We start from the raw sequence: 26571 nt of genomic DNA, 5'->3' as shown, positions 1-26571 counted from the left end.
TTCTTGAACTTCCTTGGAAGTTTAATCTAAACGTATGACCTAAACTGATCAAACCACCAGTGTGTTTTGTATTTTAAACCTAAATCACTAGAAGTTGTTCATAAGCTCCCTGTGGCAGATTAAAGATTATATTCCTTCTGAAGAGTAAAAAGGAAAAAAATGGGAAAATGCTAGTAATGTGAACTGTGATAACCTCCACGTTATAGGCTACTGGACAGCAGTTACTTCAATAAATGCACTTGGTCTTATTCCCGCTCTGCAGGCTACTCAATTGTAATTTAAAAGGTAAACCATTGCTATTTGTTATTCTTTTGTACTCTTTCTTGCATCTTTCTATTCCTTGCTATTTGTTTGTCAGGTAGAAATTATTTACCACTTAGCCTCTGAAAAAGAATCAATAAATAAAGTGTTTAAAACACTGTTCATACTTTAATCACTGCCAAATCCAACAATCTTAGAAAAGGTTGTCAGTCCAGCTTCTCTGCCTTTGAGTGTAATGCCATCTAGCGGCCATTTAATATATTGCAGAAACATCACTGTTCGTCTCTCACTACCCCCTTCACAGTGCACACAGAACTTTTTGTCGTTAAATGTGGGCTATCTTGCTTTTTTTTTCCTCAGGAAACGCGCACTTCCGTCTTTTGTCACCTCAAGCCACTCATTTTCCATTTCCACAGCAGTGTCTCGTTCTGCAAGCAGTTTTCTAAAAGGTGTAGTCACATATGGGGACGGCTGTGTTCAGACAAATATGACACTATTTATAGACTCCTTATCGCCGAACAAGCAGAGCGCAATAGCAGAGCTACCCGACCAGCTCTGTGTACAGAAGAGGAAGCGTGCTTTCATTTTCTTAAAAGAGGCGAGGAAGTGATTTGGAGTGGAGAGTCACTTGTTGAGTTAAAAAGAAACGTTCAGTTTGGGGGTGTTTGAAGTGGGAGGAGGTTGATGGAGTTTTCGGAGCACATCAAAACGGCCAATGTGGAGGATGTTTTGCTCCAGCAGCCGCTTCAGCCGCCCATCAGAGGGACCCTGTGCATCACCGGCCACCACCTGCTCTTCTCGGACAGGGAGGAGGGCTCCAGGCAGGTTTTGCTGCTCCTCAGAAACATCGATGCCACTGAGAAAAGGTGAGGCCGTTGGTTGAAAAACAGCCTTAATTTTATAGCATAGTGGTGTTAAGAGTCCTAAAATAAAGCTACATCCGAAAACACATGATTAAGCTGCATTTATGACTTATTTTTGTTTTCCTTTTGCCATAACATCACATAGCACAGCTCGTATCTTGTGTTTAACTACTTTTAAAATACTAATGACAGATTTAATTGATTAGAAACCCTTAAACTATCCATTTATTTTGAGGATTTCACTGACTTCTCCATGGTCAAACCAAAAAAATGCCTTCAAACTAGCCTTGAGTGTTCTAATGTGTAATTTCTTTGTTAAATCTTTTTAACCAGTGTGGAAAACCTTGTGGGCTATTCCGGTTTCTTCTCTAATGCAAGTCAAAGTGAAAGGTTGGACATTGTTGCTGTTGCCATATGCCTGCTGTGTTTGTGCCACCCTCTTTGCACACAGTGCTGAAGAAGGAAATTTGCCAACATGACTGCAGCGGTTGTTTGTCTTTTTACCTTCCACAAGCTCACTTTCTGTGTTGCTTGCTACTAACCTTTTTTTCTAAGCCTTGTGAAGCATTGTTGAAACCACTTGATACACTTTTTGGTTGGTAACAGAACAACTGTACACTCATTCATCAAGAAGCGAAATCCTCTTCCTAGGGACATTCCAGCTGACTGGGTTTGCCTTCCTCCTCTGCTGCAAGCCAAGCCTCCTGCACTGCTAGTCAAAACTATATTCCATACATGGGACTTTGAGTCGGAAAGGTTTACATAAGACATGATGAGTGTTTATATTTGTTTGTATGTAGGATGTCTGGATCATCAGGAACAATCACCATCAAGTGCAAAGATCTGCGTATTCTCCAGCTTGACATACCAGGCATGGAACAGTGTTTAAACATTGCCCACTCTATTGAGGTATACAGAAATTAAACCAAAAGCAAACTAGCCCTGAAGCAAAGTATACACAACAATAGTGTTTCCCCTGAAATTGTTCTTTTCTCTGTTTTTATCAGAGTGTAATCTCTTTTTATGACTTACAACAACTTCTCTACTTTTTTTGTAGACCCTCTCCTGTCTGGACAATGTGCCAGAGATGTATCCTTTCTTTCACAGACCTACCGACCTCAGCCTGGAGAGCCAGTGGGGTCTTTCAACTCCTGAAATACACTTCAGTCAAATGAAAGAACTTGTAAGTAACATATAAACCTCTCGTAATTGTTTCTACTGCACAGGAATAGAGTCTGTGTAGTAACATCTATTGTTAGAAAAGCCTCAAATGCAACCTTTTCCAACAATGATCCAACTACCATATGACAGGAAAATGCCAGGGAGGCTGAATGTAGGGGGTCACCATTCAGGATATCCCTGTTGCTTAGCTTTCATTTGTTTTCTGATAAAGTCAGAATGTGCTGCACACAACTTGAATTCATGCTAAACACTAGAATGTCTTCCTCTGGAATGGGCAAGGTTGCTATGGTGAGGGGTTAGGTCCTGAGAAAAGCATTGTTGTCTGTGTTTTATGGGCACAGTTTTCTCAAAATAGATGGGATGGCTGTATTTGCCATATGAGTGGCCTGGTTACCATGCTTCACCAAGAAGAGACTGACTAGAAGTTGCATGGCTACACATTTCTGTTCTGCTGATTCCTGCTGCTTTCAAGGTAGTGGTGAAGTTTTGGTGTGTGCAGCTACAAATTATGACTACAGTATCACAAAGTGTGACTTATCGGTTCTCAAAGAACCTGTAGAAGCAGGTAAAAGAGGTTTCAAAGAGATAAATCAATAATAAAAAAATACTGTAGACTCCTGCTCCACCTTTTGTTGCCTTCGTCAAAAATGTTCAGTTTTAGCTTCTGTCTCCCCCCAAATCTCAGTATTTCAGTCAGTTCAGAAATATTAATTATACTGCTAGAGAGCTGAATCTTTTTTTTAATGATAAACTAGTTACTAAGCATTTATTATGTGAGTGCGTTGCATGATGATGTAGATATTGATAATAAACAGAAAAAAATAATTACGAAAGAGGGATTAAACTTACTAAACATACTGAGAGAGAGAGAGATGATTACATTGTCCCACAGTAATAAGAAAAACACATTGATTGTGTTTACACTTTATTCATTTTACACTGTAAGGACCTCATTAACATGTGGAAGGTCCATGCACAGCCACAACAGCTTGGCACCTTTTCCTCATACTGGTCACCAGCTTGGTCACATTTTGCTGTGGGAGCTAATGAGACTGGAACACACCTGGCTGCTCTTGAATATCAAAACAGAAGTGAAAATCAGCAAGAGAGTATTGCAGTGAATTTTGGTACATTTTTTGGTACACTACCCACACATACAGCTATTTTGTTTATTCCACAGAAACATGATCCTTAGAAGTTCCACTCCCTTATAAAGATGACTAATCAGGCTTTCTGACTAGAAAACATCAATATGTTTAGCTTAGCAAACAGATTTAAAACAACTGTAACAGCTTGCTAGGATTTCCAGATAGGCCTAGCTCCTTTTACTTTAATGATTTGTGACCTTAATCATTCTCTGTGTGTGTTTTCAGCATAAAAGGTGGAGATTGAGCAGCGTCAACAGAGACTACTTGGTGTGTCCCTCCTATCCCCCAGCAGTCATTGTTCCAAACACTGTGGATGATGACACGCTGAAGAAGGTGGCCAAATTCAGACAGGGTGGACGCTTCCCTGTCTTATGCTATTACCACAGGAAGAATGGCATGGTGAGGTGTTTTAATCCTCATTGTGGCTACAAATGTAACTGGTCATTGCTAACTGGACAACGACCTTTTAGGTGATCATGCGCAGTAGTCAGCCACTGACCGGAGCCAACAAGAAGCGCTGTAGTGAAGATGAGCTTCTCCTCCAGGCTGTGATTGATGGGTCAGATAAAGGTTACATTATTGACACCCGCTCTAGTCAGCAGGTTCAACAGGCCCGGATGACGGGTGGAGGGTTTGAGTCCAAAGCGTGCTATGAGCGCTGGAAGAGGCTGCACAGACAGATGGAAAAGTGTGTATTTGAACATAAAATTTCCATTAAACATTACAATCCTTCCTGTTAAACCAGCTGCATACACTTTTTCACATGTTTGTGCAGGGGTAAAGCACTCCAGGAGAGTCTCATTAAACTGGTGGAGGCTTGCGGAGATGAGTCCCACAACATGGATCGCTGGCTCAGTAAACTTGAGAATTCAAAGTGGCTGTCTCACGTCCAGACTGCTCTGTCAACTGCTGGCCTGCTAGCGGAGTGTGTGGAAAGGTAGGAAGAACACACAGCTTGAGCCTGTAGTGGGATAAATGTGTGAGTACTACAGCAGACTTGTAGAATGATTATTGTTTTTGTTCAGAGACGGCCATTCGGTTCTGGTTCATGGATCTGATGGGACAGACTGTTCTTTGCTCATCAGCACTCTAGCTCAGCTCATCATGGACCCATGCTGCCGAACACTTGAGGGATTCTTGGCCCTGCTGGAGAGAGAGTGGGTACAGGTGAGAGTTAGATTTTTGTGACAAGATGATGATATATATTATTACAAAAGAGCAATTTTACAAATAGCTTCAAATACTATATGTTTCATAATAATAAGGGGGCTTTGGACTGTTCTCTGACATTGGAAACTAAAAAAATTGCTGTACTTTTCATCCTTATTTCCCCCAAATATATCCTTTCATCATACAAAGTTAGGCCCATTTATATCTAACCAATGTGTTTCAAATATGGAAAATGGTAAAACATTTTTATAGATTAGTTTGTTCAAATTAAATGATAATTTTTCATTTAGTGTTTTACAAAAGAATAGTATATCTAAAATGATATTGTGCCTGTCTTTAATAATTAAATGTAAAGTCTTTGCCATCAAAGCAGACAAATCTATATAAGTCCTAACAAACTTTCCCCACCGGGATTTTGGGCTTCTTTTCTGCAACAATCTCCATCCTTCTTTTCCATCACCCTGACTGTTCTTGCTCTACATATTACAACTTCAGTCAAGAAGCTTAAAGTAAAGCTTGTCTTTTATTTTAAAAACATATCTTGCTTTTCTTTTAGCTCTAAAGGAAACTTGTGGAAACTACTTTTCTGTCTGTGATTGATTATGGTGATATATTGTACATGCATGCTGCATCCTCAATCTTACGTCATGTTGATTCAGTGTACCATGCTTCACTACGATTCATTACAAACTCCAAGTCCCTCACTCATCACTGCATTCTTTATGATTTAGTTGGTTGGACATCTCAGAGAATTTGTAGACAACAGCATTGGTATATTTTCATTTACAAAGCAATACTTGGCAAACTTCCACTATACCTCTGTAACCTCCTCTCTGTTTGCCCTAATAACTATCAGTTACGTGCCTCAAAGTGATTACTTTTTAATGTTCCCAGAGTTGCAACAGAATTTGGAAAAACTGCATTCTCCTATTCAGCACCTTGGGGATGGAATAATCTACAGAAAGAGTTTAAACTAGAAACACGTATGTCCATAAATGAATTTAAAGCTTTCATAAAGAATGTGGTGATGGAGACATGTGCTTGTTTTTTTAGATGTTTTTATGACTATTTACTTGTTGTCTTATTGTAAAAATGTAAATTGTTATAATCTGTATCCTGCATTCACTCTGTGATTTGGCTGCTGCCTTGGCCAGGTCTCTCTTGAAAAGGACATTTTGAATCTCAATGGGACCTCCTGGTAAAATAAAGGTTAAATAAATAAATAAAACCGATTCTAGATGGCATTAAGATCTGGACTCTGCTTGGGCCTCCTCAGAACTTTGATATAGTTACTTTTTGACTATTACTTGACTGCATTGGTAGTACGTTTCTGATCTTTTCAACTCTGAAGCCCCTGGAACTGATTGTAGGACAAATGTTGCACGTTTGCTGAAAATATTGGACAACACTGCACACCATGGACACAATATACCAACCAAACAATGGAGTGTCTTCAGACAGAGGCTTTATCAGCTCTGCTTCAATAATAATAAGTACAGGAAGTCATTCCTGCCCACCTGAAAAAGTTATTAACAATGACTTTCTATGCCTGGAGAGGGGACCCATGATCTAACTTATCTGTTTGTATTTTTGATTTTCTTGTAGTACACTATATAATACACTGCAGCAATTTTATTTTCCTTTGGCCTTCAGACTCCAGTTTCAATTTCAGTATTTCAGTTTCGCTTATGCAGAATGCTTGATATTTTCTCACAGACTTTTTATATAGTTATTTTTTTAAAGATTGTCTAGTGTTCAAGGACCTCGAAAGTCATCTAAAAGAATTACTTTTGCACCTGATTCTCAAAGTAGACACTCCATTACACAAGGTTTGTCTCTGCTGTTAAGAGAGATCAGAAGTGCCTCCAGAATCTGTGGTAATAAAGTGACCAAAGTGATGGCAATAAAGCCTTCCCGCCTCTAACACCTGTGTGCATGCACCCCATTTGCATGGGCCGAGTTCTTACTACAGCTGATTTCTGGCATTTGCTGCATGCAAATCTCCCAAATCATATTTGGGGTGCAAAGCAACACAAAACTCAAAGAACTATTTTTTTTCCATTTAGATAAGTTATACGTTATATCAAATGTGAAATTAAAGTGCAATATTAAGTTTAACATTTTCAGGATTGCTGCAGAGCTAACCACAAAGCACATGTGGTTAAAAGGATGTTGCTCCATAGTCCACCACTAACAGGAAATGCCAGTAATCATACTTAGTGTGTTCACAGATTTAGTAAAACACACTTCAGTTTTCTGCAGTATTTTGTTCAGTGTTGGTTAAATTGTTGTACATTTAAAAATCCCAAAGTCTTTTGATTTCTTTTCCCTTTTTCTCTGTGTATTTTAAATATTATATTTTGGCAGTTAAATATTGCAGTGTTGGCAAAACCCCATTATATAAATTAAACTGGTAAAGAATCTAGAGAATCTTTTTGTGTGGGTTTCAGCATGAACTTATTTTAATAACAACAGTCCAACCGAAGAATACAAAGCTACGTTTGGCTTTTAAAAAAAGTACCTGTGTATGCTATATGAGCACTTCTTTGTCTGAATGGTCTTCTTTGCAGGCCGGACACCCGTTCCAGCAGCGATGTGCCCACTCAGCTTACTCCCACACTCGTCTCCAGCAGGAGTCCCCGGTCTTCTTGCTGATGCTGGACTGTGTGTGGCAGCTGTGGCGTCAGTTTCCTCTTGCGCTGGGTTTCTCTGAGGCACTGCTCCTGAGACTGGCCACTGAAGCCTACGCCTCTGATTTTGGAACCTTTCTATGTAACAATGATCAGGAGAGGTCAGCTTAATGGTTCTCAGTCACAGTTTTTGACTTAACATAGACTATAATATAAATCTCCTTGGTCTTACTTTGAAAACTCTCTCATTCAGGTGTGCTTTAGGAGTTAAGGACAAGACTCACTGTTTGTTCCAAGCCCTGCTGAGGCCCATTGAGAGAGATTTCTACTCAAACCCACTTTATGAACCCACTGAGTTGGCAATTTGGCCCTCAGTTCACCCTCAGTCCCTGCAGCTCTGGAGAGGTGAGCGTATATGTTCAAAACTACTCTTTTTGACCGGTGATCACTGCCGTAGTGATGTACACTCTGTAGTCTCCAACATAAACGCCAAGTTGTAAAATAGTTTTCATTTGATCCCCAGGATTTTTCCTGAGGTGGACCCAGGAGGCTCGTCACCTTGAGGAGGTTCAGGAGGAAGTAAGGAACATGGTCAATGAGTGGGGGAGGTTAGCCTTCAGCTGATGGCTCTACAGTGTGTATAATTGAGTTAGTCAAAAATATTCGAAGGAGAAATGTTCACAAATTGTTGTGTACCTAATATTTTTCAATGTACAGTATGGTTTTTAAATCTTTTTTATAAACATTTTCATACTGAAAAGAAAACTGGAATGTTGGCATTATTTAAAGGAACATTTTGGGAAGACCTATAGTTTACAGAAGAAATAGTTACTCAATCCCCTAATTATTGTTTTCGAAGTGACATTTTGACACAACTATTACTTTAAATAAATACAAATAAATACGAATTGAACATTATGATTAACAGAATTTATTTTTTATGACTTAGTTCACTTTCATTAGTTTTTTGACCAGCTTTGTGCTCATTAAAAAAATAAGGTTTCTCCAGGCTTCACTTTGTGGCTTCACCCATTCATATTTAAAATAACTGTAAATAAAAAAATTTACAAAATGTGTCATTCAGGCCATTGTTTAGCCTTCTATCTTACCACATTTCTAGTGTTGAAACCACCAAACCCTCTAATTATAGCTTGTTCATTTAGTAATTACAGGGTGGTTACTTTATGATATATATTCCCATATAAATATTATCAATAGAGAAGGGTTGTATAACAAACACACCTCCCAGTCCTGTTAAGCTCAGCTAAACACTCTTCACAATACAAATCCCTGTGCACAGCAAGTCAGCATGTTTGCACACACGGAGCTTTGCAAGCTGGAGACTGTAGTCCTTTTCATTCAAGAGCTACAGGCCATAGTGGCTGCACTAATTGGACAAGGACCACAAAGTCCAGGAAGACTTTCTACACCTACGTATATATCCAGTGCTTACTGGGTGAGCTGAGACGGTGACCAGTCGGATGGTAATCTTTTATTTTTGACACTTCTTATATGCTCTGATTTCATCATTTTGTTTTGAGAAATAGCTCTGGATTTACTGACTTGAGTCTGTTGGCTTTCTGTCATAAATCAACTGTCTGAGGTTTCCAAATTTGTCTGCACACAGGTAATATATTTTTTCTGTTCTATCTGATAGGTCACAACATATTTGTGCCTGACTTTTCACCATTAAGCAGAAGAAGTTCAGTGTAATCAGTTTGTTATGGTAACTCTCTTCAGGACTGCTTCTGGAGATGCCACCAGGTTTTCAGGTGTGTGTGCCCACTGCAGCGTTCCTGGGCCTGTTTTGCCGAGGCTGTCTCAGCAGGACGCAGAGTTGGCCCAGTCGCAGCTTCAGTTCTGCCCCCAAGCAGATGAGCAGGTGGAACAGCCAAGAAAGCTCCAACTCCCAAAATCCTCAAGAAAGCCCACGTGTCCTCATCACAGGTGATACCAGTTTCCAGCCGTAATTAGCTCATAACATTTGCTTGTAGTTGACCAACTTCTCCACACTTGCCTGAAAACGGAGCCCATGAAGCTGCCATTGTTTTCCACCACTTTCACTGACCATCCATCGCTTTGTATTGTTGACCTAAGAGCAGTCACATTAAAAATTGAGTGACACGCTCATGGACAAACTCTAAACAAATACTGGATTGAGACTTACTTTGATCATTTCCAAGCAAATTCTTGCCTTATAGGATGAAGAATTCACCACCATGAGCAGAATACTACAGACATTTAGTATTCTGCCTTTTTTTCATGTTGTTTTCAATGTGCCCTTGCAGCAGGACCTCATTTTGATTCATCACAACAGCACGCGTACAGACAGTGTTGAGGACATAAAGGGGAGGAGAATAATAGCCTGCAGTCACTTTTTGTTCTGGAATAATGCTTGAGGACAAACAAAAAGCTTTTATGTTTCTTTGGCCTGGACATGGTGCACGAAAAGTTTGCTCATTTAAAAATGTAAATGTTTTTGTTGTTTTCTTGAGACAGATTAAATTAGGATTTTTTTTGCTCTGTGCAGGTGGCCTGGGGCAGTTAGGTGTGGGACTTGCACAGATGTTGAGGTGAGACATCTAGAAATTCCTGACACCTCCTAGTTTGTAAAAATGTTTGAAATATGACTCTCATCATAGCTAATATTCATGTCTAGAAAACAGTATGGAAGAGAGAATGTAATCCTGTCAGACATCAAGAAGCCTCCACCTCATGTTGTCGCCAGTGGTATGCAAGATCTGACTCAAGTTTTTGGACATTTTTGTGATCTACTTTTGCAGTCTATATTTTTTTTCTTCATTTTACACTTGAATGCACACATTTTGCTTTTTATTTACCTTCATGACATCACACTTATTTCCCTTTAGGCCCATTTGTATACGCTGATGTTTTGGATTACAAACACCTCAGAGAACTGATTGTAAATAATCGTATTACTTGGTTGGTCCACTACAGCGCTCTGCTGAGTGCCGTAGGTGAAGCTAATGTGGCTTTGGCACGAAAGATCAACATCACAGGTCTGCTTGAAGAGTTTACATGTTCCACCTTTTTAAGTACCATCCATGTTTGGAGATGCTTCTGTCTGAGCTTCTGCTTCCTATCCAGGCCTGCACAATGTTCTGGACTTGGCTCTTGAGAACTGCCTTCGCCTCTTTGTGCCCAGCACCATAGGAGCATTTGGTCCATCTTCTCCACGTGACCCGGCCCCTGACCTCTGTGTTCAACGCCCTCGAACAATCTATGGTGTGTCTAAAGTGCATGGTGAACTGATGGGGGAGGTAAGACTCAGTGACACACACACACACACACACACACACACACACACACACACACACACACACACACACACACACACACACAAATATATATATCTATATATCTATATAGATATATAGCTATATATATAGGTATATAAAGTCCCACATGTCCGTACTAATAGGCCTTTTGTTTTTTTGTTTTTTTTTAGTATCTCCATCATAAATATGGTTTAGACTTCCGCTGCCTTCGTTACCCTGGTGTGATATCTGTCAACACACCTCCTGGTGGAGGAACAACAGGTATTTCTACACCTGATATGTTCACGTATTATGCAAATAGACTACAATTAGTTTGACATCACTATACAGACTAAGATCTCTAAACCTCTGTCTTCACAGACTATGCAGTTCAAATCTTCCACGACGCTCTCAACACAGGTCACCATGAGTGTTATTTGCGACCTGACACCCGGCTCCCCATGATGCATATCTCTGACTGCCACCGTGCCACAGTAGAGTTTATGCAGACTCCAGAGTGCCAGCTGTCACTGCGTACCTATAACATAGCTGCCATGAGCTTCACTCCAGAGGAGGTGGCCCAAGAAATCCGCAAGCATCTTCCTCACCTGACGGTCACCTACAATCCAGACTCTGTCCGCCAGACAATTGGTACGTCTTAACACCAGTGGTACAGATATTACTCTAACTACCATGGGTGGTAATATTTCATTGCATATGTCATTTCATATGACACATTAATTTGTAAAAGTGTGTGAAATTTCCAGTTTTATTTAGAAAATGGTGCTATGATGTTGAAATCTTGTTAAAAACTAATATGGTGGTAGTAATGTGGTCATTTTCTGTTTTGATTTGCAGCAGACAGCTGGCCTGTGAGATTTGATGACTCCAACGCCAGGAGAGACTGGGGCTGGGCACCAGCCTTTGGGATTGAGGAGCTGGTCTCAGATATGCTGCGCTCCGTTCGAGACAAGAGGACCAACGAAGGCTTTTCAGTCAGCTAGCAAAACCTTCTCCCCAAAGATTGACCAATGCCCTACCACTGGCTTTTCTTTAGCCTGCATTTACCAACAGTTTTCTTTCATTTCATACTGTGAACCAGTATCCTGTGTATTTCTCTGGGGAAAAACAGCAATGCACCAGGGACAGAATGTAAAACAGGAATTCTTACCTGTCAATATACAGTGGAAAGTGACATTGTCATACACATTGTACACAAACTTACACATTTCAGTCTTCTTCAGGGAATCATACTGTTAAATCTTCTCTTCATCATTGTTGTTTTTAATTGTTTTAAGCATCACTTTACACATGGGAATGTCACTTCAAATGAAACAGAAAAATACTTAAGCCTAAGATATTTCCAAATGTCATGATAATTGCATGCATGAACACGTTCTTTTACAATGTCTTTTACAGTGTCTACAGTATAGAACAACTGAACACTTTGAGTGGCAAAACTGTTGCACATCTCAATTCCAGGATCATCTGGAGTAGCTGGCTCACTTAACTCTGGACTATCTTCAAGCAGTTTTTATAATATAGTCTATCACATGACAATTACATATTTTATATATCTCCACTACCCCTGCTGTGGCATATAACAGAGAACCTTTATTTGACTTTTTTTGCCAGCAGTGTGCCTTTGGTTATGAATGAGTACCAATATCAAATCCAGGATTATTAGCTTTGGAAAATAATTAATAAAAAATGCTGTGTTGATTTAATCAGTACTTGAATAATAATAAAAAATGTTATTTAGCCAAACTATACTGGTTATCATATTTTGAAGAAATGTGTGTTTACCTAGATAATTTGTATGTTGCCCTTAAATCATTCATTTGCTATACTGTTTATTCCAACTCAGGAGATCCAGCTTCCCTACAACCCTGATTTGGTATGTTGTGTAAAATTAAAACAATCAGAAAGGGAAATGATTTTTCAAACCACTTAAATCCAAAATATATTTGGAAATAGTATAAAGATAACATAGTAATTGTTATAACTGGGATTTCACTGATATTTGTTCTTTAGGGGCCTCCATTGGCTATGTATTTCATTTCAAACCATACAAAATGTCCGTAGTGGGCCAGAGGGGACAACACACACACGCACACACACATATATATATAGAGAGAGAGAGAGAGTTAGTCTTTCTTTATTATTTTATTTTTTTATTTTTTCTTCTTGTCGATTACAGGAGGTGCAATTTTCGTTTTTTCCTGTGGGGGCGCACCCTCTAATCCTTCATCCGGGTCACCACTGACAATTTCACCGGATCATACACGTCTTTCTTCACTGCGCCTGAAACAACCAATTTTCACCGATTATGGACGCGGGATTTTTCCGCGTAAGACCCAGAATCTTGTGTCTAAGTATATTGTGTGTTCTTGCCAAGTTTTACGTCAATATGATGTCCGTTTATTAAACCAATGTACCATATGTATTCCTGCGCAGGGCCATACAGCTAGACAGAGTACGGCCAGGGCTTCGTCTATCAACTGATTGAAAATAATTTGCGATGTTGTTGTCGGTCCTTTTTAAATTGAGCTACTTAAACTTCTTGTAAAATGGGTGCTTTTCATCTTATAACCCCGTTTATTGTTAGACCGATAAGACATCTTCGTCTTTTTTATGTTATTTTGGGGACATGGAAGCAGGAAATAGACGAGCCAGTTTAGCTAGCTAACTGCGGCTAACCTGTTGGCCTCGGGTAAAGATGGCGCCCGGCTACTGTGCCGCTTCTGCCTCAGCGAGTCAGTCACGACCACTGCTTTGCTAACGCTACATTGCCAGGTGGAGTTGTGGAATAAAATCGTTATTGTGCTATTGAGTTGTCTGTTAACTTTACTGCTATCCCTGGATAAACTGTTTCAAGTGCGTGGTTGATATCAATGCTTCGGGTTCCCTTTGGAGATTTAGTAGGCGGTTAGCTTGGCTAATGCTAGCTTGTCAATGTCTTATGTGACCCAGATTGACTAAAGTGTTTTGATTTCGATATTACTGCAAACCAGCAGTTGCCCAAACATAGTCTTGGAGCTATGTTGAGTAAATTGCGTATCGATTCAAACTTTTGTACGTATTATTGGGGTTGTGTGATTGTCGTTTTAACTTCCAACAATCCATCTAGAGTTTTTCATGCTTGTATTCCTTCAGGGCACGAGTGCGGAGCAAGACAACCGCTTCAGCAACAAGCAGAAAAAACTACTGAAGCAGCTGAAATTTGCAGAATGTCTGGACAAGAAGGTATAATGCCTGAAAATAAATTTCAGTTTAATTTGTCATGACTTATCGACTAATGTTGGCGGTGGAAATTTGCATCTGATTGCATTAAAATGTTAAGTACTTGAAAATATTGTGGCTTCAGTTTAGTTGTTGATAATCCTTACTAAACTGCAATTCTTGGTTGTTTTGCTTTTAGGTGGACATGACCAAAGTGAACCTAGAAGTCATCAAACCTTGGATTACCCAGCGTGTGACAGAGATTCTGGGGTTTGAGGATGATGTGGTCATAGAGTTCATATTCAACCAACTTGAGGAGAAGGTAATGTCTAAAATTGGATTTGTTTTTATTTTGTTTTATTCTTTTGCTTTGTCAGAACTGTTAAGAATTTGAGGGCATTGTGTAGTCAGAAGGCATATGAGCAAATAACTACCAATCCTAGTCAAACTGAAATTGATTGGGTAAATAAAAATTGGTTTATAGCTGATTTTATACAATGACATTAACATGTTTTGCTGTTATGTGACGAAGTGCCTTTATTCAGCAGCCTTCTAATGATGATGTGATTTATGATTTAAAAGGCCTGAACCAATATGGATGTTATACCTTGCATCAGAAGTATAGCACCAACATCTAATTAGCTCTCTCCTGAGCCCAAAGTCACAGAGCCCAACTCTCCCTTCATGATGCAGTGTGTGGTTTGAGGTGAGTTATATACAGGGATCACCTATATCATGTTAGTGAAAGACACAAGTGAACAATGTCTTAATCATATTCTCCCTAGGCATTTATAGTGTATAATTAGACCACTAAGACCCCTTTCGATTTGAGCGGAATGATTGGATAAAAACAGGCAAGGTTTAAGAATTTTCTAAAGCTAGTTAATTTTTTTCAATATATTACAATAAACAATCTATTTGTCTGAAAAGTATTGTCTCACTGACCGCCCCTGATTGTAAGTTTCACATATTTTGCACCTGTGTTGGATGTGGCCTAAAGTGTTGTCTCTTGCACTTGTAACCACACTTTATAGTACTGTCTCTAGGGCTGCACAATATCAGCAAAAAATCCGCTATGCAATAACTGTTGAAAGTTGCAATGACGATATGATCTGTGATAAAAATAAAATAAAGCTGATGCTTTAATGTTTTCTCTTAGAGTTCCACTTGCAAAACATTCGTGCACAGACAAAAACAGTTTCTGTCAGATGAGGCAGTGTTTAAATTAATCTGACATGAAAATCCCTCACCTTTCTGCGAAATTTGCCGTTTTGAATACAAAATTGGTGACCTACATAAGTCGTGTAGGTCTGATGGAAAATTTATTTATACCAGGAGGAGTTATACCAGAAATAGTTTTTATTTTTTTTTTATTTTTTTTTTTTTAGGGCTTTTGTTTTATACATGAGAGCAGCGTGGAGCCATGGTGAGCTGCGAACATGTGCGCATGCATGAAAGTCGCCTTTCATTCAACAAGACCTTCCCCATACTACAGCTACAGTATTGGAATATTACTGTGAATGAGGGGAAGAATACTGCTACCTGATTGCTTTGTGCTGACCAGAGGGTTGGTGAGCTGATGCGAGGGCATAAATGCGTGGGTTTTCTTTTTTTGTTTGTTTGTTTTTGTTTTTATTTTTTCTCCAAGTAAACAGATCTGTGTAAAATAACATCAGAACTAAGTGTGAACAACTACTGTTCTATCAATTAAGCTGTAAGTTAACCCTAAAACTACATTGTATTTCCAGAATGAGTGTGTTAAGACAGAATGATGCTGTGGTGGTCAAACATCTGGATGCGGGTATCAAATGCAGCTGGAACTGGTCTTGGCTCAAGTTAGAAGGCAAAGTCACAGTGAAAGGATAAGAGCTATCATTTCATCTGTCCAATGTGTTAGTGCACCAGATTGATGCTTTTAAAAATAAAATGCCCAAAATTATCTTCTGAGGAAGCATGCGTCTGGACCCCCTAGAGGGGTTGTATCCTTCTCACCTTTTTCACCCCTGATTTGTTTTCATGTCAGGTTATTGGACTGATGGCTAACATGAAATCAGAATAACTTGATTATGCCAGATATGATGCCCTCATCAGTAATGGTTAACCGCTGTCTAACGTCATCAGTCCAGATATCCATAGCGCTGTCCTTGACGGGTGAGATGAGATAATTAGGACTTGCAGTAAAGGAAGCACCGAAACGTCGGCTAGATTTATCTATATCTCCTTGTGATTGTACTGTAGGTGGCAACCAAGACTACACATGTATTCCCTGGTGTTTTGCACTAGTATTTCTCATGTATTACAGAGTACCTGGGTTTGTAGGTGTGTCATCTCTTTTCTAACCAACATAATTCAAAATAGCGTTTTTTTTTTAGCCACAAGTTCTGCATCCACATTTTCCTCGCTTGTCCTGTTACCTTCCACCATAAAAAAATGCTCACTCCATGTGCTCTAGTGCCGTAGCCATTAGCATCTACATTGAGAGTATCAAGGAGAGTAAGAGTCCATTTGATTCGTCTTTGATATACACATGAACATCAGCAGCATTTGGAACAGAGTCACATCACTTCCTTGAAATATTCTAATAGGGACTACTATTTATCAAAGTTAATGCTGTTGTTGCAATATGTATATTGCGAAGGCCAATATGACAATGAAGGTAAATTTTTTATATAAATATTGTGCAGCCCTACTTGTCTCCATGTCCTTGAAAAAATGCTAAGCAAAATGTTTGCACAACCAAAGGCAACGGTTGGCAACCAGAAACAGTCCCCTAAAGAAGTGACAAAAAGTTATCTTGATCATACATGACAGAAAGAAAAAAACAGGTTTTAGGATTTGTTTTAAGTTGTGAATATTGTGATTACTCTTTCATGTCACAATAGGTGGAAACGGATGACTATTCATCTGACCCACTGTTATCTTTCCCTATGCATATTGATTCTTTTAAAGAGGGAAAAATGTTTTAATCAACCTTTTGTGTCAAAAGAAACCGACTCAAGTGCATTGCTGTTGCAAGTTGAGAACTTCAACCACTGGAGGTCAGCAAAAATAAGATTTCAAAGTACAAGAAACAATACTTTTCAGCTTAGTATTAAGTATATAAATTGTAACTCTAATGTTGTGAAAGTTATCAGTTTAGAAGATTCATTTGTGCATGTTCTTCCTTACAAGGCAGTTTAACAATTTTACCCATTAGCCTTTTTATTTTTTTTTATTTATTTATCTTTTTTGAAACCCACTGTTCTCCACTGGTACATCAAACCACTTCGGATGTCTGGATAATGGGTAATTACCATTGCAGACTTATTTTTAACGTGGTCCAAATAACCCAAGTCACTTTAATCACAATGTCTTTTAATTCCAATAATATGCCCAAATACAAGTTGGTGTTTTTTGTTTTGATTTGTTCTTTTTACATATAGCAAACTGTTCTTATTAATTAAACAGATTATTAAAAAGGCTAAAGATCCACATAATTTTATGACCTTATAAATGTGACACTAGCATGATATAAATATAATTTAATATTATTCGTTCTGCCTTTTGTTTGCCCTTGCTGTTGATGGGTGGGGCGGACTGTGAAAGCTAAGTTTAAATGGTACTTCTGCATATTAAAAAGATGGTACAGTAATAGAATTGGCATTACAGTATGTCTCAATAATTTTTTAAATTGTTGAAATAAAAAAAATAAAAGTTTTTGTGTGACTGTGTACTCATTATTGCTTGTTCGTCTCTTGCAATTTAGATAAATGATATAACATTAAGCTCAAGGTGGTTGAGTCTCAAGCAGTAGGGAGGCGGAAGCAAGCCAAGGGAGCTCCGTGCCCACTGATCCCACGGGACTCACTGAAGACACCGGAACTGTACTTGCTGTGTTGGGTTTTAATGCACTCTGTATTGTGGTCATTTGTTTAACCCCTGAAGTGTAGTCTGTGGGGAGACTGAAACATGGGGTGGGCAGCGAAACAGAAAATGAGAAGTAGTGGGAGTAGCACTGACTACATCAAATTGGGACACAAGAATTTTGTGTTTTATATGAGTTTGTATGGTACATTGTTTAAGTATTTAAAACAGCATCATTGCATGCAGTTTTTACATTACTCCCTTCAGCTATCTCGCATTCTCAGTTTGTGAGTACAGTACATTTTAAGTAAATTTTACATTTTTAGGTTACTGAGTTCAATAGTGCAGCAAGGAATGTTTATTCTAGTCAGTATAGTTAATGTTTTTAATATGGTTATCTAAATTGTCCTATATTTAGGCTAGAGAGGGATAGAAGGTAGGAACCCCATTTTGGGGGACCCTGCCTCCTTCTGATGTTTTATTATCAATTATTTCAATGGCCATATGTTTTTTTTCTCTCCCCCTTCGTGTGTGTGTTACAGCACCCGGATAGCAAGATGATGCAGATCAACCTGACAGGGTTCCTGAATGGCAAGAATGCCCGAGAGTTCATGAAGGACCTGTGGCCCCTGCTCTTAAGTGCCCAGGAGAATATTGCTGGCATCCCATCTGCTTTTCTGGAACAGAAGAAGGAGGAAATAAGGCAGAGACAGGTGAGCTTCCTAACAAAGTAGTTTGTAGATGTGTAGTTTTTGTGTAAAAAGGGCTTATATGGGAAAAGACAGTGTTGTATGTAGGCCTAAGTCCTAATTTAGAACCAAGAAAATGCTTGTTTGTAAAACTACTGAAGTAATAGGTGAATAAAACCTTTTAAAGAAGAATTTGACATTGATATCATAAAAGTGTCAGCAAAGCAGATGATTTTCTTACATGACTATACCATTTATATCTGGTAGATTGAACAGGAGAAGCTTGCTTCCTTAAGGAAGGTGGATGAGGATAAGAAGGACAAGGACATCAGAGAGAGGGCTCAGTCAAAGAGCCCTAGAAGGTATTGTTTAATTTTTTATGATATACTTAAGTGATTCAGCAAAGAAAAGACATAATATAAACTATTTTTTGTTTTCACCACCATTGCCTGTTGTTGACTTGCATGTGTACACAAGAATGCCACATTTTCATCAAAGCAATTGCAGGAGAAAATTGCATGATTATTATTAAATAAGTGCATGACTATTATAGGAAATTACTATTATATTATTAGTGCCATTAAAATGGTCTCATATTACATTAATATTTGTTATCAGGGTTGTTTTGGGGGCAATAATTTCCCAACTAAAGATATAATTATAAGAGGCCTAATTGAATTTTTGCAGAACATTGAAACGTATGCTTATCTGCTTCCTTGACCAGGCGGAAGACGCGGTCACCATCACCACGCCGAAGGTCACCAGTAAAGCGGGAAAGAAAACGCAGCCCGTCACCATCCCCGAGACGCAAACCCAGTCCTGCAGGTGGCAGCTCACCCCCTCCACCTCTTATGCAGTTGCCCACAAAACCTGCAGAGCAGCTTGTGGAGCCAGATGCATCAGAAAGAGCCATACCAGAACCGGTCATTCAAGAATCTTCTTCTGCTGGGTTAGTGTAATCCTTTTATTGCTCCCCCCCCTCCTACCGACAGTACTTCACATTTACTCTTCGAGTATATGTCTGTTTTTTGTAGTGATTCACTTGTGGAGGCGGTAAATGCAGACTCAGTGGCTGAAGGCAAGGAAACCTCTCCAGAGAAAACTCATAAAAAAGAGGAGAGACCGAGATCTCGTGAAAGGGAAAAGGACCTGAAGAGGGAGAGACCTCATCACCGCTCCCGTTCCCGTTCTCTTTCCCGCTCCCGCAGACGACGTTCCCGTTCTAGGTTAATTCTTGACACTCAGTAACTCACCATAGTGTCGTATCATATGAATTTAAAAGTTCAAAAAGTTTACAAGTGATTTTAAAAGTTTCTAACTTTACCTCTTCACCACATCAGATCTTTCTCCCCTCGGAGAAGACAAAGTCCCAGAAGAAGAATGTCCCCTCGTCGAAGGAGTCCACCCAGGCGAGGCCCCACTAGTTCCAGACACAGACACAGGCGCTCCCCTGTGCGCAGGTCAGTGAGATGGTGGGCAGCTTAAGTTTAAGATGGTTCAGACTACAATAGCAATGCTTCTGCTGTTGTGGGCACTGTGCATTCCATGTGGAGGACTGGCCTGTAGTTTATTTTTCCTATATTGAAATGAATCTCCTTTGGGACTGTAGGAGGCGCTCTCGTTCTGCTTCATCTTCTGGTAGCAGCTCCTCGGGCTCTCGCTCTCCTAAAAAACCTGTGAAAAGAATATCTACCACACCCCCGCGAAAACAAGTCCATCGCCCTGATGCTTCTATAAGCCCTGCAGGAAAAGTTAAACGATCACCATCTCCGCGATCCAGACGGGTCAGAGGCTCTGGTTCTCCACCAAGATCATCAGGTATGATGCTTTAATTGGGATATTGTTAAATTATCCTTAAAACCTCAAGGTGCTTTCAGCTGCATGGCTCTGCCTGAATATATATATTTTTTCTTTAGTTCGTATGATGCTTAAATTACTTGAGCAAGGCAATAGAGAAAACAATGCTTGTGCATGTAAAATATGGATGGTTAAAATTCTCTACAATTATGAAAATGGCAAAGTATTATGACCATGATAAATATAAGTAAATCTTTCCGTGCTCTGTTCTCAGGTTTTAGACGAACACAAGGAGGAAGGGGTGATTCTCCATCTGATAAAGCTAGACCCTCCGAGGGGTCTGAGTCAGGTCAGTATTATATTTTGTCCTGAAATAACTATGCTGGCCTTTCACTTTGCAGATCACAGTTGTGATAACCGACTATATGATGTTCTCAGCAACTGTTTGTCAGAAATTGGCACACACTGCTTTTACTTTCTTACCATATTTATTTTGTGAAGTAATATCTTGTATAAAATGTTTATTATGTATGTGTAGGGAATATAACTATGTAAAAAATATATAATTCCACAAGCAAAGTTTGTGGAATTATATATTTTGCAGTTCATTTTTTTTCTCAAAAGAAGAAATAATACTTTTTTTTTTGTTTGGTTTTTGTTTTGTTTGTTTTTTTTTGCCAGCTTGGCAACCCTGTTTCAGCCTCAGAGGGAAAAAAAATAAAACAAATATTTTAGTAAATGGCAAATAGACAGCCATGCAGTGATCAGAACTATGCTAAGAATCACTTTACAGTGTTTTCATTGTGCTGGCCTACTTTTAAAAGCTTGTATAATTTTATCTTAGCTATGGAGTCAAAGTGAGCAAAAGCACAATGAAATATACTCCATACTAATGCAATAATTGTACTTTATATAATGTCAAATTGTGCTATTAAAAGCTAAAAAAAAAAAACAGTAAAAACCCTTTTACCTGTTTTCGCTGTTTCACGGTTTTACTCACTGATGAGAAACTCAATGCTTTACGTTTCAGAAGAGGATAAAAATGAGAAAGGGGCAACAGCAGATTCGGTGCAGCAGCGACGTCAGTATCGCAGGCAGAATCAACAATCATCCTCAGGTTAAAACTGTTTTTGTCCCTGTTACTTCTTATTCCTACCCCCACCCCCTCACGTACCCCCTCCTCTCTTTCTCTCTCGTTCTCTCTCTCTCTCAACCAAGTTTCTGTTCATGTCATCTCATGGACATAAGAAGCTGTGTCCTAAATAATAATTTAAAAGAGGAGTTGTTGATATTTTCTGTGTTGTGATTTCAGATACAGGATCTTCCTCCTCAGAAGATGAGGGGCCTAAAAGGTCAACAGCAGGGCTTGGTGCCAGAAATGGAGAAGTTAGGAGGCGACGCAGCCGTACACCCTCCCCTCGTAGGCGACATAGGGATGCCTCACCAAGGTCAGATACCAAGCCTTGTATTTGCACATTACTTTCTGAACTTTTTAACCAAAATTTCATTTGTGTACATTCTCGTATATTTTGTGTATTTGTACACCTTCAGGAGAAGACGTTCTCCATCTCCTGGACGCAGACGTCGCTCCCCTTCTCCACCACGCCGTCGTAGGTCTCCCTCTCCACCTAGGCGCAGGTATATGCATGTTTTTCATTCCTGGTAATATATGATCTTAATATTACCAAATGAAAATCAGTACAGTTAATTTGATTTTTGAATATTTTATTTTTTACTTCTCAGGTCTCCTTCCCCTCCACCCCGTCGTCGATCTCTGTCTCCAAGACGATATTCACCTCCTATTCAGCGTCGCTACAGCCCTTCACCATTGCCTCCACAGAAAAGGAAGCAGTCCAATTCACCTGCAAAACGCTCTTCACCGGGTGCAAAGCGACGCCTCTCTAGGTCACCTAAGCGCAGAAGCTCTCCTGCCCCAAGGAGACGTTCACCTCCATCCTCTGTGTCTCCACCCAGACACAGAAGGAGCCCGATGTTGCCTTCTGCTAGGCCAAGCAGAGATGCACGATCCCCTGCTGGAGCAGCTAGACGCCTCTCTCCTTCACCTGCAAACCGCGGTCGTGCTGTGAGGGGTTCTGCCAGTCCCCAGAGACGCTTTGAAACCTCCAGTACATCTCCATCTAACCAGCGGAGACACCATTCCCCTCCACATAGTAGTAAACTTATCCGCAGGGTTTCTCGCACTCCTGAGCCACGTAACAGCCAGAGGTAAAAAGAAAAAAAGCCTTTTTATTCTTGCAAATGGTTTCGTTTTTTTTGTTTTTTTCTTTTGCATACCCTGTCGCTATTTTAGTGTTCGGTTGTTGTAACCTATGAAACCTTCACAGACCTTCTCCAAGCCCGAAGCCTATAAGGAGAGCATCATCCAGATCAGTGTCCCCTCATCCAGCTGCTCCAAAACGTCCAGCCTCCGCCTCTCCATCACCATCTCGCTCTGCCACTGGATCTCCTCCACCACCACCAGCAAAAAAGGCCAGTAGTGGGTCTGGCAGTCGATCTCCAAGCAAGGTCTGAGCTTGTTAGCAAAAATTAGCTACATGTTGTTGGATAAAAGATGGGAAGTACAGAAAATATTTAGTCAGCATTATGAAAACCAGTATTTATCTTGGAGTCTGTTTAGTTCTTTCTTCTGACCAGTTACTGTGCAACATTGTTGAATCTCTTGTTCGTGTTTTATAACCTGAAATGAAAGGCATGATGATAAGGGGCTACCAGTTATTTTTGTAATGTTTAGTGTTTTTATTATTTATTTTGGTCCTTACAAAAATCTGATTGCAGAATTCGGATGTTGATGGTGGTGGAAAGAAAAAGAAGAAGAAGAAGGACAAGAAACACAAGAAAGACAAGAAACATAAAAAGCACAAGAAACATAAGAAGGAGAAAAGTGGCGGTACTGTGACTGGAGACAGTCAAGAGAACCAGGGCGCAGGAGAGGATGGAGATTCAAGAAAGGTTTATTTTTATTCTAACCTAACAAGACACTGTAATTTCTCTTAAGAAATTTTGGTATCAGTATTATTGTCCTAATATTTTATCTGTGTGTGTAAGAGAGCTATCTTTTATTTATTTATTTGCTTAGGAGTCAGAGAGCGAAGTTGACGACAGTTTGGATGACCTGGAAAAACACCTTCGAGAGAAGGCCCTGCGCTCCATGAGGAAGGCCCAGGTGTCTCCGTCACCGACGTCATGAAAACGGAGTTTTCCTGTCACTTTCCGTGTTGTCATCAACCTGGTTCAGCTTTAGAATGTAAAAATTGTTCAATCTTGAGTCTTTCTTTTCACTGGTTTGGTACATCCTGGAGAGTGTTTCTTTTGGAGTTTGATTTGTTCGATAGTTTATCTAAACTGTAAAGGAGCTTGTGTTGTCCACACTTTTAAAATTGTTCAGCAGGAAACAGTTTAATTTCAGAGGTTTGAGTTGGGCAGGTTAATGATTTGTTCCACAGTGTATAGTAGATTTGATAGAGAAATAGTTGCATGTGCAGTGACTTTCTCTGAGCGTGGAGCGCTGACCTTTTGAAGAGTGTAGGGAAATGCCACCATACAGTAACGTATTGTTACTAATGCCTTTGAGTAGCTGAAACTGACACAGCTGTGTGCACTCTTAACAGAATGTCTTGTCCCATGTTATATCTTAATTGAGGTGTTTGGCATCATTTAACCTGCTTCTTTCTGACTTTGAAATTGTCTTGTTTTACGATTAAAGCAATTTGATGTGATAAATGCTTTAATTTTTTTTCTAAATGGATTGATATGCAATTTATGTTAATACCCTTGTACTTAGCTAATCTCTGTGGAATGCTATAGTATATGATTTGTAATTAGTAACCTTGGATCTTGTCAACTTGTCATCCTTTTGGAATTAAAATTTCTTTTTTTTAGGATATGTTTTTTTTTTGTTTATTCTAAGCCCACTAAGATTTGTTATTTGCATGGTTGATAAATTAGCAGAAAAAGCACAGAAATTTGGGTTTGGTTTATTTCTTTTTCCCTTTAATAATACCAGTTGGCCTTGTATTACACATTGAAAGTCTTGATTAGTTACTTTTTCTAACAATGTGTAACTTGTAAGGATTGTACATTTGTTAAATGAGCAACACAGTTAAATGTGCCAAAATCCCCTGCAGTATTCTGTTGGCATTTATTGTACTTTTCAGATTCAGGTGCTGTCAGGTGTGTGGTAGTAACAGATGTAGAAGAAGTATTCATAGTTATCAGAATGAGATTCTGGAGCATGTGGCTTGGACCCTAATCCGTCCTTTTGTTTGACAACACTACCCCACAGAGCCAGTTATAGATTGGATTAGATAGACATTTATTCATCCCTCCTAAGGGGAAATGTGAAAATTAGAATATCACAAAAAACTTTCAGTATTTCCACTCAAAAGGGGAAACTAATATAGAGACTCATGCAAAGTGAGATATTTCAAGTATTTATTTGTTATAATTTAATCATTATGGCTTACAGCTTATAAAAACCCAAAAATAATCTCAGAAAATTAGAATAGTGTGAAAAGGTTTAATTTTGTAGCCTCTAAGTGCCACACTCTAATCAACCCAAAACACCAGCAAAGGACTCCTGAGCATTTAAATGTTCTCAGTCTATTTCAGTAGAATTTGCAACCATGGGGAAAGTTGCTGACCTGACAGTTGTGCAGAAAACCAATACTGACACCCTCCAAAATGCTTTCAAAGTGCTGCATTAAAGCACATCAATAAAACGTTGAGTGCAAGGGAAAAGTGTGAAAGGAAAAAGGTGAACAACCTGCAGGCATGACCACAGCCTGGAGAGAATCTTCAGGAGAAGACCATTCAAAAAGTGGGGGAGCTTCACAGGACTGAGGCTGGAGTTGGTGCTTCGACAGCCAACACACGGAGACAGATCCTGGACATGGGATGCAAATGTCTTACTTTTCTCATGCCGTTCCTGAACAAAACATCAGAAGCATCTTACCTGGGCTAAAGAAAAAAATTGGTCTGTTGAGGAGTGGTCCAAACTACTTTTTTTAAGATGAAAGCAAATTTTGAATCTCATTTGGAAATCAAAGTCCTAGAGTCTGGAGGAAGAATGGAGAGGCAACAATCCAAGTCACTTCAAAGTCCAGTATGAAGTTTCCAGTTTGTGTTGATTTGGAGAGCCATGTCATCTGCTGGTGTTGGTCCACTGTGATTTATTAAGTCCAGAGTCAATGCAGCCATCCACATGGAGACTTTAGAGCACGTCATGCTTCCTTCAGCAGAAAGCTTTTTGGAGACTTAATTTTCTGGCAGGACTTGGCACCTGCCCACATTGCCAAAAGAACCAGAACCTGGTTCAGTGACCAAGGGATTACTGTGCTTGACTGGACACCAAACTCTCCTGAACTGAACCCCATAGAAAATCTCTGGGGCATTGCCACGAGAAAGAGGAGACACATGAGACCAAGCAATGCAGGAGAGTTGAAGGCCACTATAGAAGCATCCCTGGTCTTCCATTACACCCCAGCAGGGCCACCGGCTGATAACTTTCATACCACGTAGCACTGAGGCAGTAATTCATGCAAAAAGGGCTCAAACCAAATACTGAGTTCACATGCATGACTATAGTCTTCAGATGGTCAACATTTCAGTTTTCAATTAATTTTTTTTTTTTTTTTGTTATTTAATGTAATATTCTAATTTTAAATTAATTAAGTTTTGTGCAATATTCTTTTTTTCCCCCACCTGTATAGTATACACCGAACCAAAGCAGAAAAACACACCTATATTTGCATCTAAACAAACTAAAGATAAAAGTGCAACGGAGAAAAAGAGCAGTTATAAATACAGTGCAAAAGAAAAATGCTGTGTAAAAAAGCAGAGCAAGGTGACAGTTATTGACCACATAAATCATTATAAATATAAATATGTACTGATATGACCAGATATTGCACAATGATGAGCTTTCTTGTGGCTGGGTGGATGAGCTGGGAGCAGGCCTGATTATGGAGTACCTCCACCATTTGAAAATGGATAGGTTGGAATGGCCTGCCATATGACCTCTACCTAATTGGACATTTATGGGATGAGCTTTGAAATGGCGTGCTAGAGTGACCAACACAACCTGCTGCTGGTTGACCTGCAGCAACTCTGGTTGAGGAATGGGATGTGTCGACCCATTCCTCAGCAAAATGTGACCAGCATGAGGAGGAGCTGTTGTGGCTGTGTATGGATCTTCCACGGGTGACTGAGGTCTCTGACAGGAATTTATGGTGCTCATTGACATTTGGTCCCTTAAAGGAAAATTACGATTGTACAGTGTGCAGTATCTTATTTTGCAAGGGCGATAAATATAAATAAAACCCAAGAACCTAAATACTTGAAAGAAATGCTTTAATTTGAGATTCGCTGTGTAATCAACGTCACGAGGTATTGAAATAGCCAGCTGATCATGATTCTTTAAATACTAATGAGGCAACCATGGACCTCGATGGCACTCACTACAACTTTTT

The 26571-nt window shown here is 39.5% G+C and overlaps 3 protein-coding genes across 9 annotated transcripts; all 3 read left to right on the top strand.

The window, feature by feature from the left end:
- The first annotated feature begins 617 nt into the window (after positions 1-617).
- zgc:154055 (uncharacterized protein LOC556036 homolog) lies at positions 618-7919 on the top strand. 4 transcript variants are annotated; one of them, XM_041972904.1, is made up of 11 exons: positions 618-1127; positions 1458-1514; positions 1925-2033; positions 2182-2307; positions 3680-3853; positions 3925-4142; positions 4230-4391; positions 4480-4621; positions 7195-7415; positions 7508-7659; positions 7778-7919. In XM_041972904.1, the coding sequence occupies exons 1-11, from the start codon at positions 946-948 to the stop codon at positions 7876-7878; spliced, it is 1644 nt and encodes a 547-aa protein (XP_041828838.1). In that variant the 5' UTR covers positions 618-945; the 3' UTR covers positions 7879-7919. The 4 variants fall into 4 exon arrangements, with proteins under 4 accessions (XP_041828838.1, XP_041828839.1, XP_041828840.1 ...); XM_041972905.1 differs by lacking the exon at positions 1458-1514 and having other exon boundaries at positions 620-1127; XM_041972906.1 differs by lacking the exon at positions 1458-1514 and having other exon boundaries at positions 1103-1127; positions 1925-1995.
- A 1040-nt stretch (positions 7920-8959) lies between these two features.
- On the top strand, positions 8960-12293 carry tdh2 (L-threonine dehydrogenase 2). Of its 2 annotated transcripts, none has more exons than XM_041972909.1 (8): positions 8960-9201; positions 9785-9827; positions 9914-9984; positions 10213-10274; positions 10363-10535; positions 10724-10814; positions 10914-11183; positions 11391-12293. In XM_041972909.1, the coding sequence occupies exons 1-8, from the start codon at positions 8978-8980 to the stop codon at positions 11534-11536; spliced, it is 1080 nt and encodes a 359-aa protein (XP_041828843.1). In that variant the 5' UTR covers positions 8960-8977; the 3' UTR covers positions 11537-12293. The 2 variants fall into 2 exon arrangements, with proteins under 2 accessions (XP_041828843.1, XP_041828842.1); XM_041972908.1 differs by having other exon boundaries at positions 10125-10274.
- A 465-nt stretch (positions 12294-12758) lies between these two features.
- Positions 12759-23982, top strand: srrm1 (serine/arginine repetitive matrix 1). Of its 3 annotated transcripts, XM_041971402.1 has the most exons (18): positions 12759-12882; positions 13689-13778; positions 13954-14076; positions 18031-18033; positions 18140-18310; positions 18554-18648; positions 19011-19235; positions 19321-19512; positions 19627-19746; positions 19896-20104; positions 20358-20432; positions 21114-21200; positions 21396-21531; positions 21635-21721; positions 21827-22309; positions 22429-22609; positions 22880-23053; positions 23181-23982. In XM_041971402.1, the coding sequence occupies exons 1-18, from the start codon at positions 12862-12864 to the stop codon at positions 23289-23291; spliced, it is 2583 nt and encodes an 860-aa protein (XP_041827336.1). In that variant the 5' UTR covers positions 12759-12861; the 3' UTR covers positions 23292-23982. The 3 variants fall into 3 exon arrangements, with proteins under 3 accessions (XP_041827336.1, XP_041827337.1, XP_041827338.1); XM_041971403.1 differs by lacking the exon at positions 18031-18033; XM_041971404.1 differs by lacking the exons at positions 12759-12882; positions 13689-13778; positions 13954-14076; positions 18031-18033 and adding an exon at positions 14338-14460.
- The last annotated feature ends 2589 nt before the right edge of the window (positions 23983-26571 follow it).

Source organism: Melanotaenia boesemani, chromosome 20, assembly GCF_017639745.1.
Source record: "Melanotaenia boesemani isolate fMelBoe1 chromosome 20, fMelBoe1.pri, whole genome shotgun sequence".
Classification (NCBI taxonomy): Eukaryota; Metazoa; Chordata; class Actinopteri; order Atheriniformes; family Melanotaeniidae; genus Melanotaenia; species Melanotaenia boesemani.
Note: the sequence above shows the minus strand (reverse complement) of the source record. Positions and strands in the feature narration are given on the sequence as shown.

What these genes read in the sequence shown, in the direction of transcription:
- zgc:154055 (XM_041972904.1), top strand. Translation starts at nt 946, where the DNA reads ATGGAGTTTTCGGAGCACATCAAAACGGCCAATGTGGAGGATGTTTTG. An exon ending in ACCACAGGAAGAATGGCATG is followed by an intron (nt 3,854 to 3,924) that starts GTGAGGTGTTTT and finishes ACGACCTTTTAG; the next exon opens with GTGATCATGCGCAGTAGTCA. An exon ending in TGTAACAATGATCAGGAGAG is followed by an intron (nt 7,416 to 7,507) that starts GTCAGCTTAATG and finishes TCTCTCATTCAG; the next exon opens with GTGTGCTTTAGGAGTTAAGG.
- tdh2 (XM_041972908.1), top strand. Translation starts at nt 9,009, where the DNA reads ATGCCACCAGGTTTTCAGGTGTGTGTGCCCACTGCAGCGTTCCTGGGC. An exon ending in GGACTTGCACAGATGTTGAG is followed by an intron (nt 9,828 to 9,913) that starts GTGAGACATCTA and finishes ATTCATGTCTAG; the next exon opens with AAAACAGTATGGAAGAGAGA. An exon ending in ATGGTGAACTGATGGGGGAG is followed by an intron (nt 10,536 to 10,723) that starts GTAAGACTCAGT and finishes GTTTTTTTTTAG; the next exon opens with TATCTCCATCATAAATATGG.
- srrm1 (XM_041971402.1), top strand. Translation starts at nt 12,862, where the DNA reads ATGGACGCGGGATTTTTCCGC. An exon ending in CAGAATGTCTGGACAAGAAG is followed by an intron (nt 13,779 to 13,953) that starts GTATAATGCCTG and finishes TTTTGCTTTTAG; the next exon opens with GTGGACATGACCAAAGTGAA. An exon ending in AGGCGCTCCCCTGTGCGCAG is followed by an intron (nt 19,747 to 19,895) that starts GTCAGTGAGATG and finishes TTGGGACTGTAG; the next exon opens with GAGGCGCTCTCGTTCTGCTT.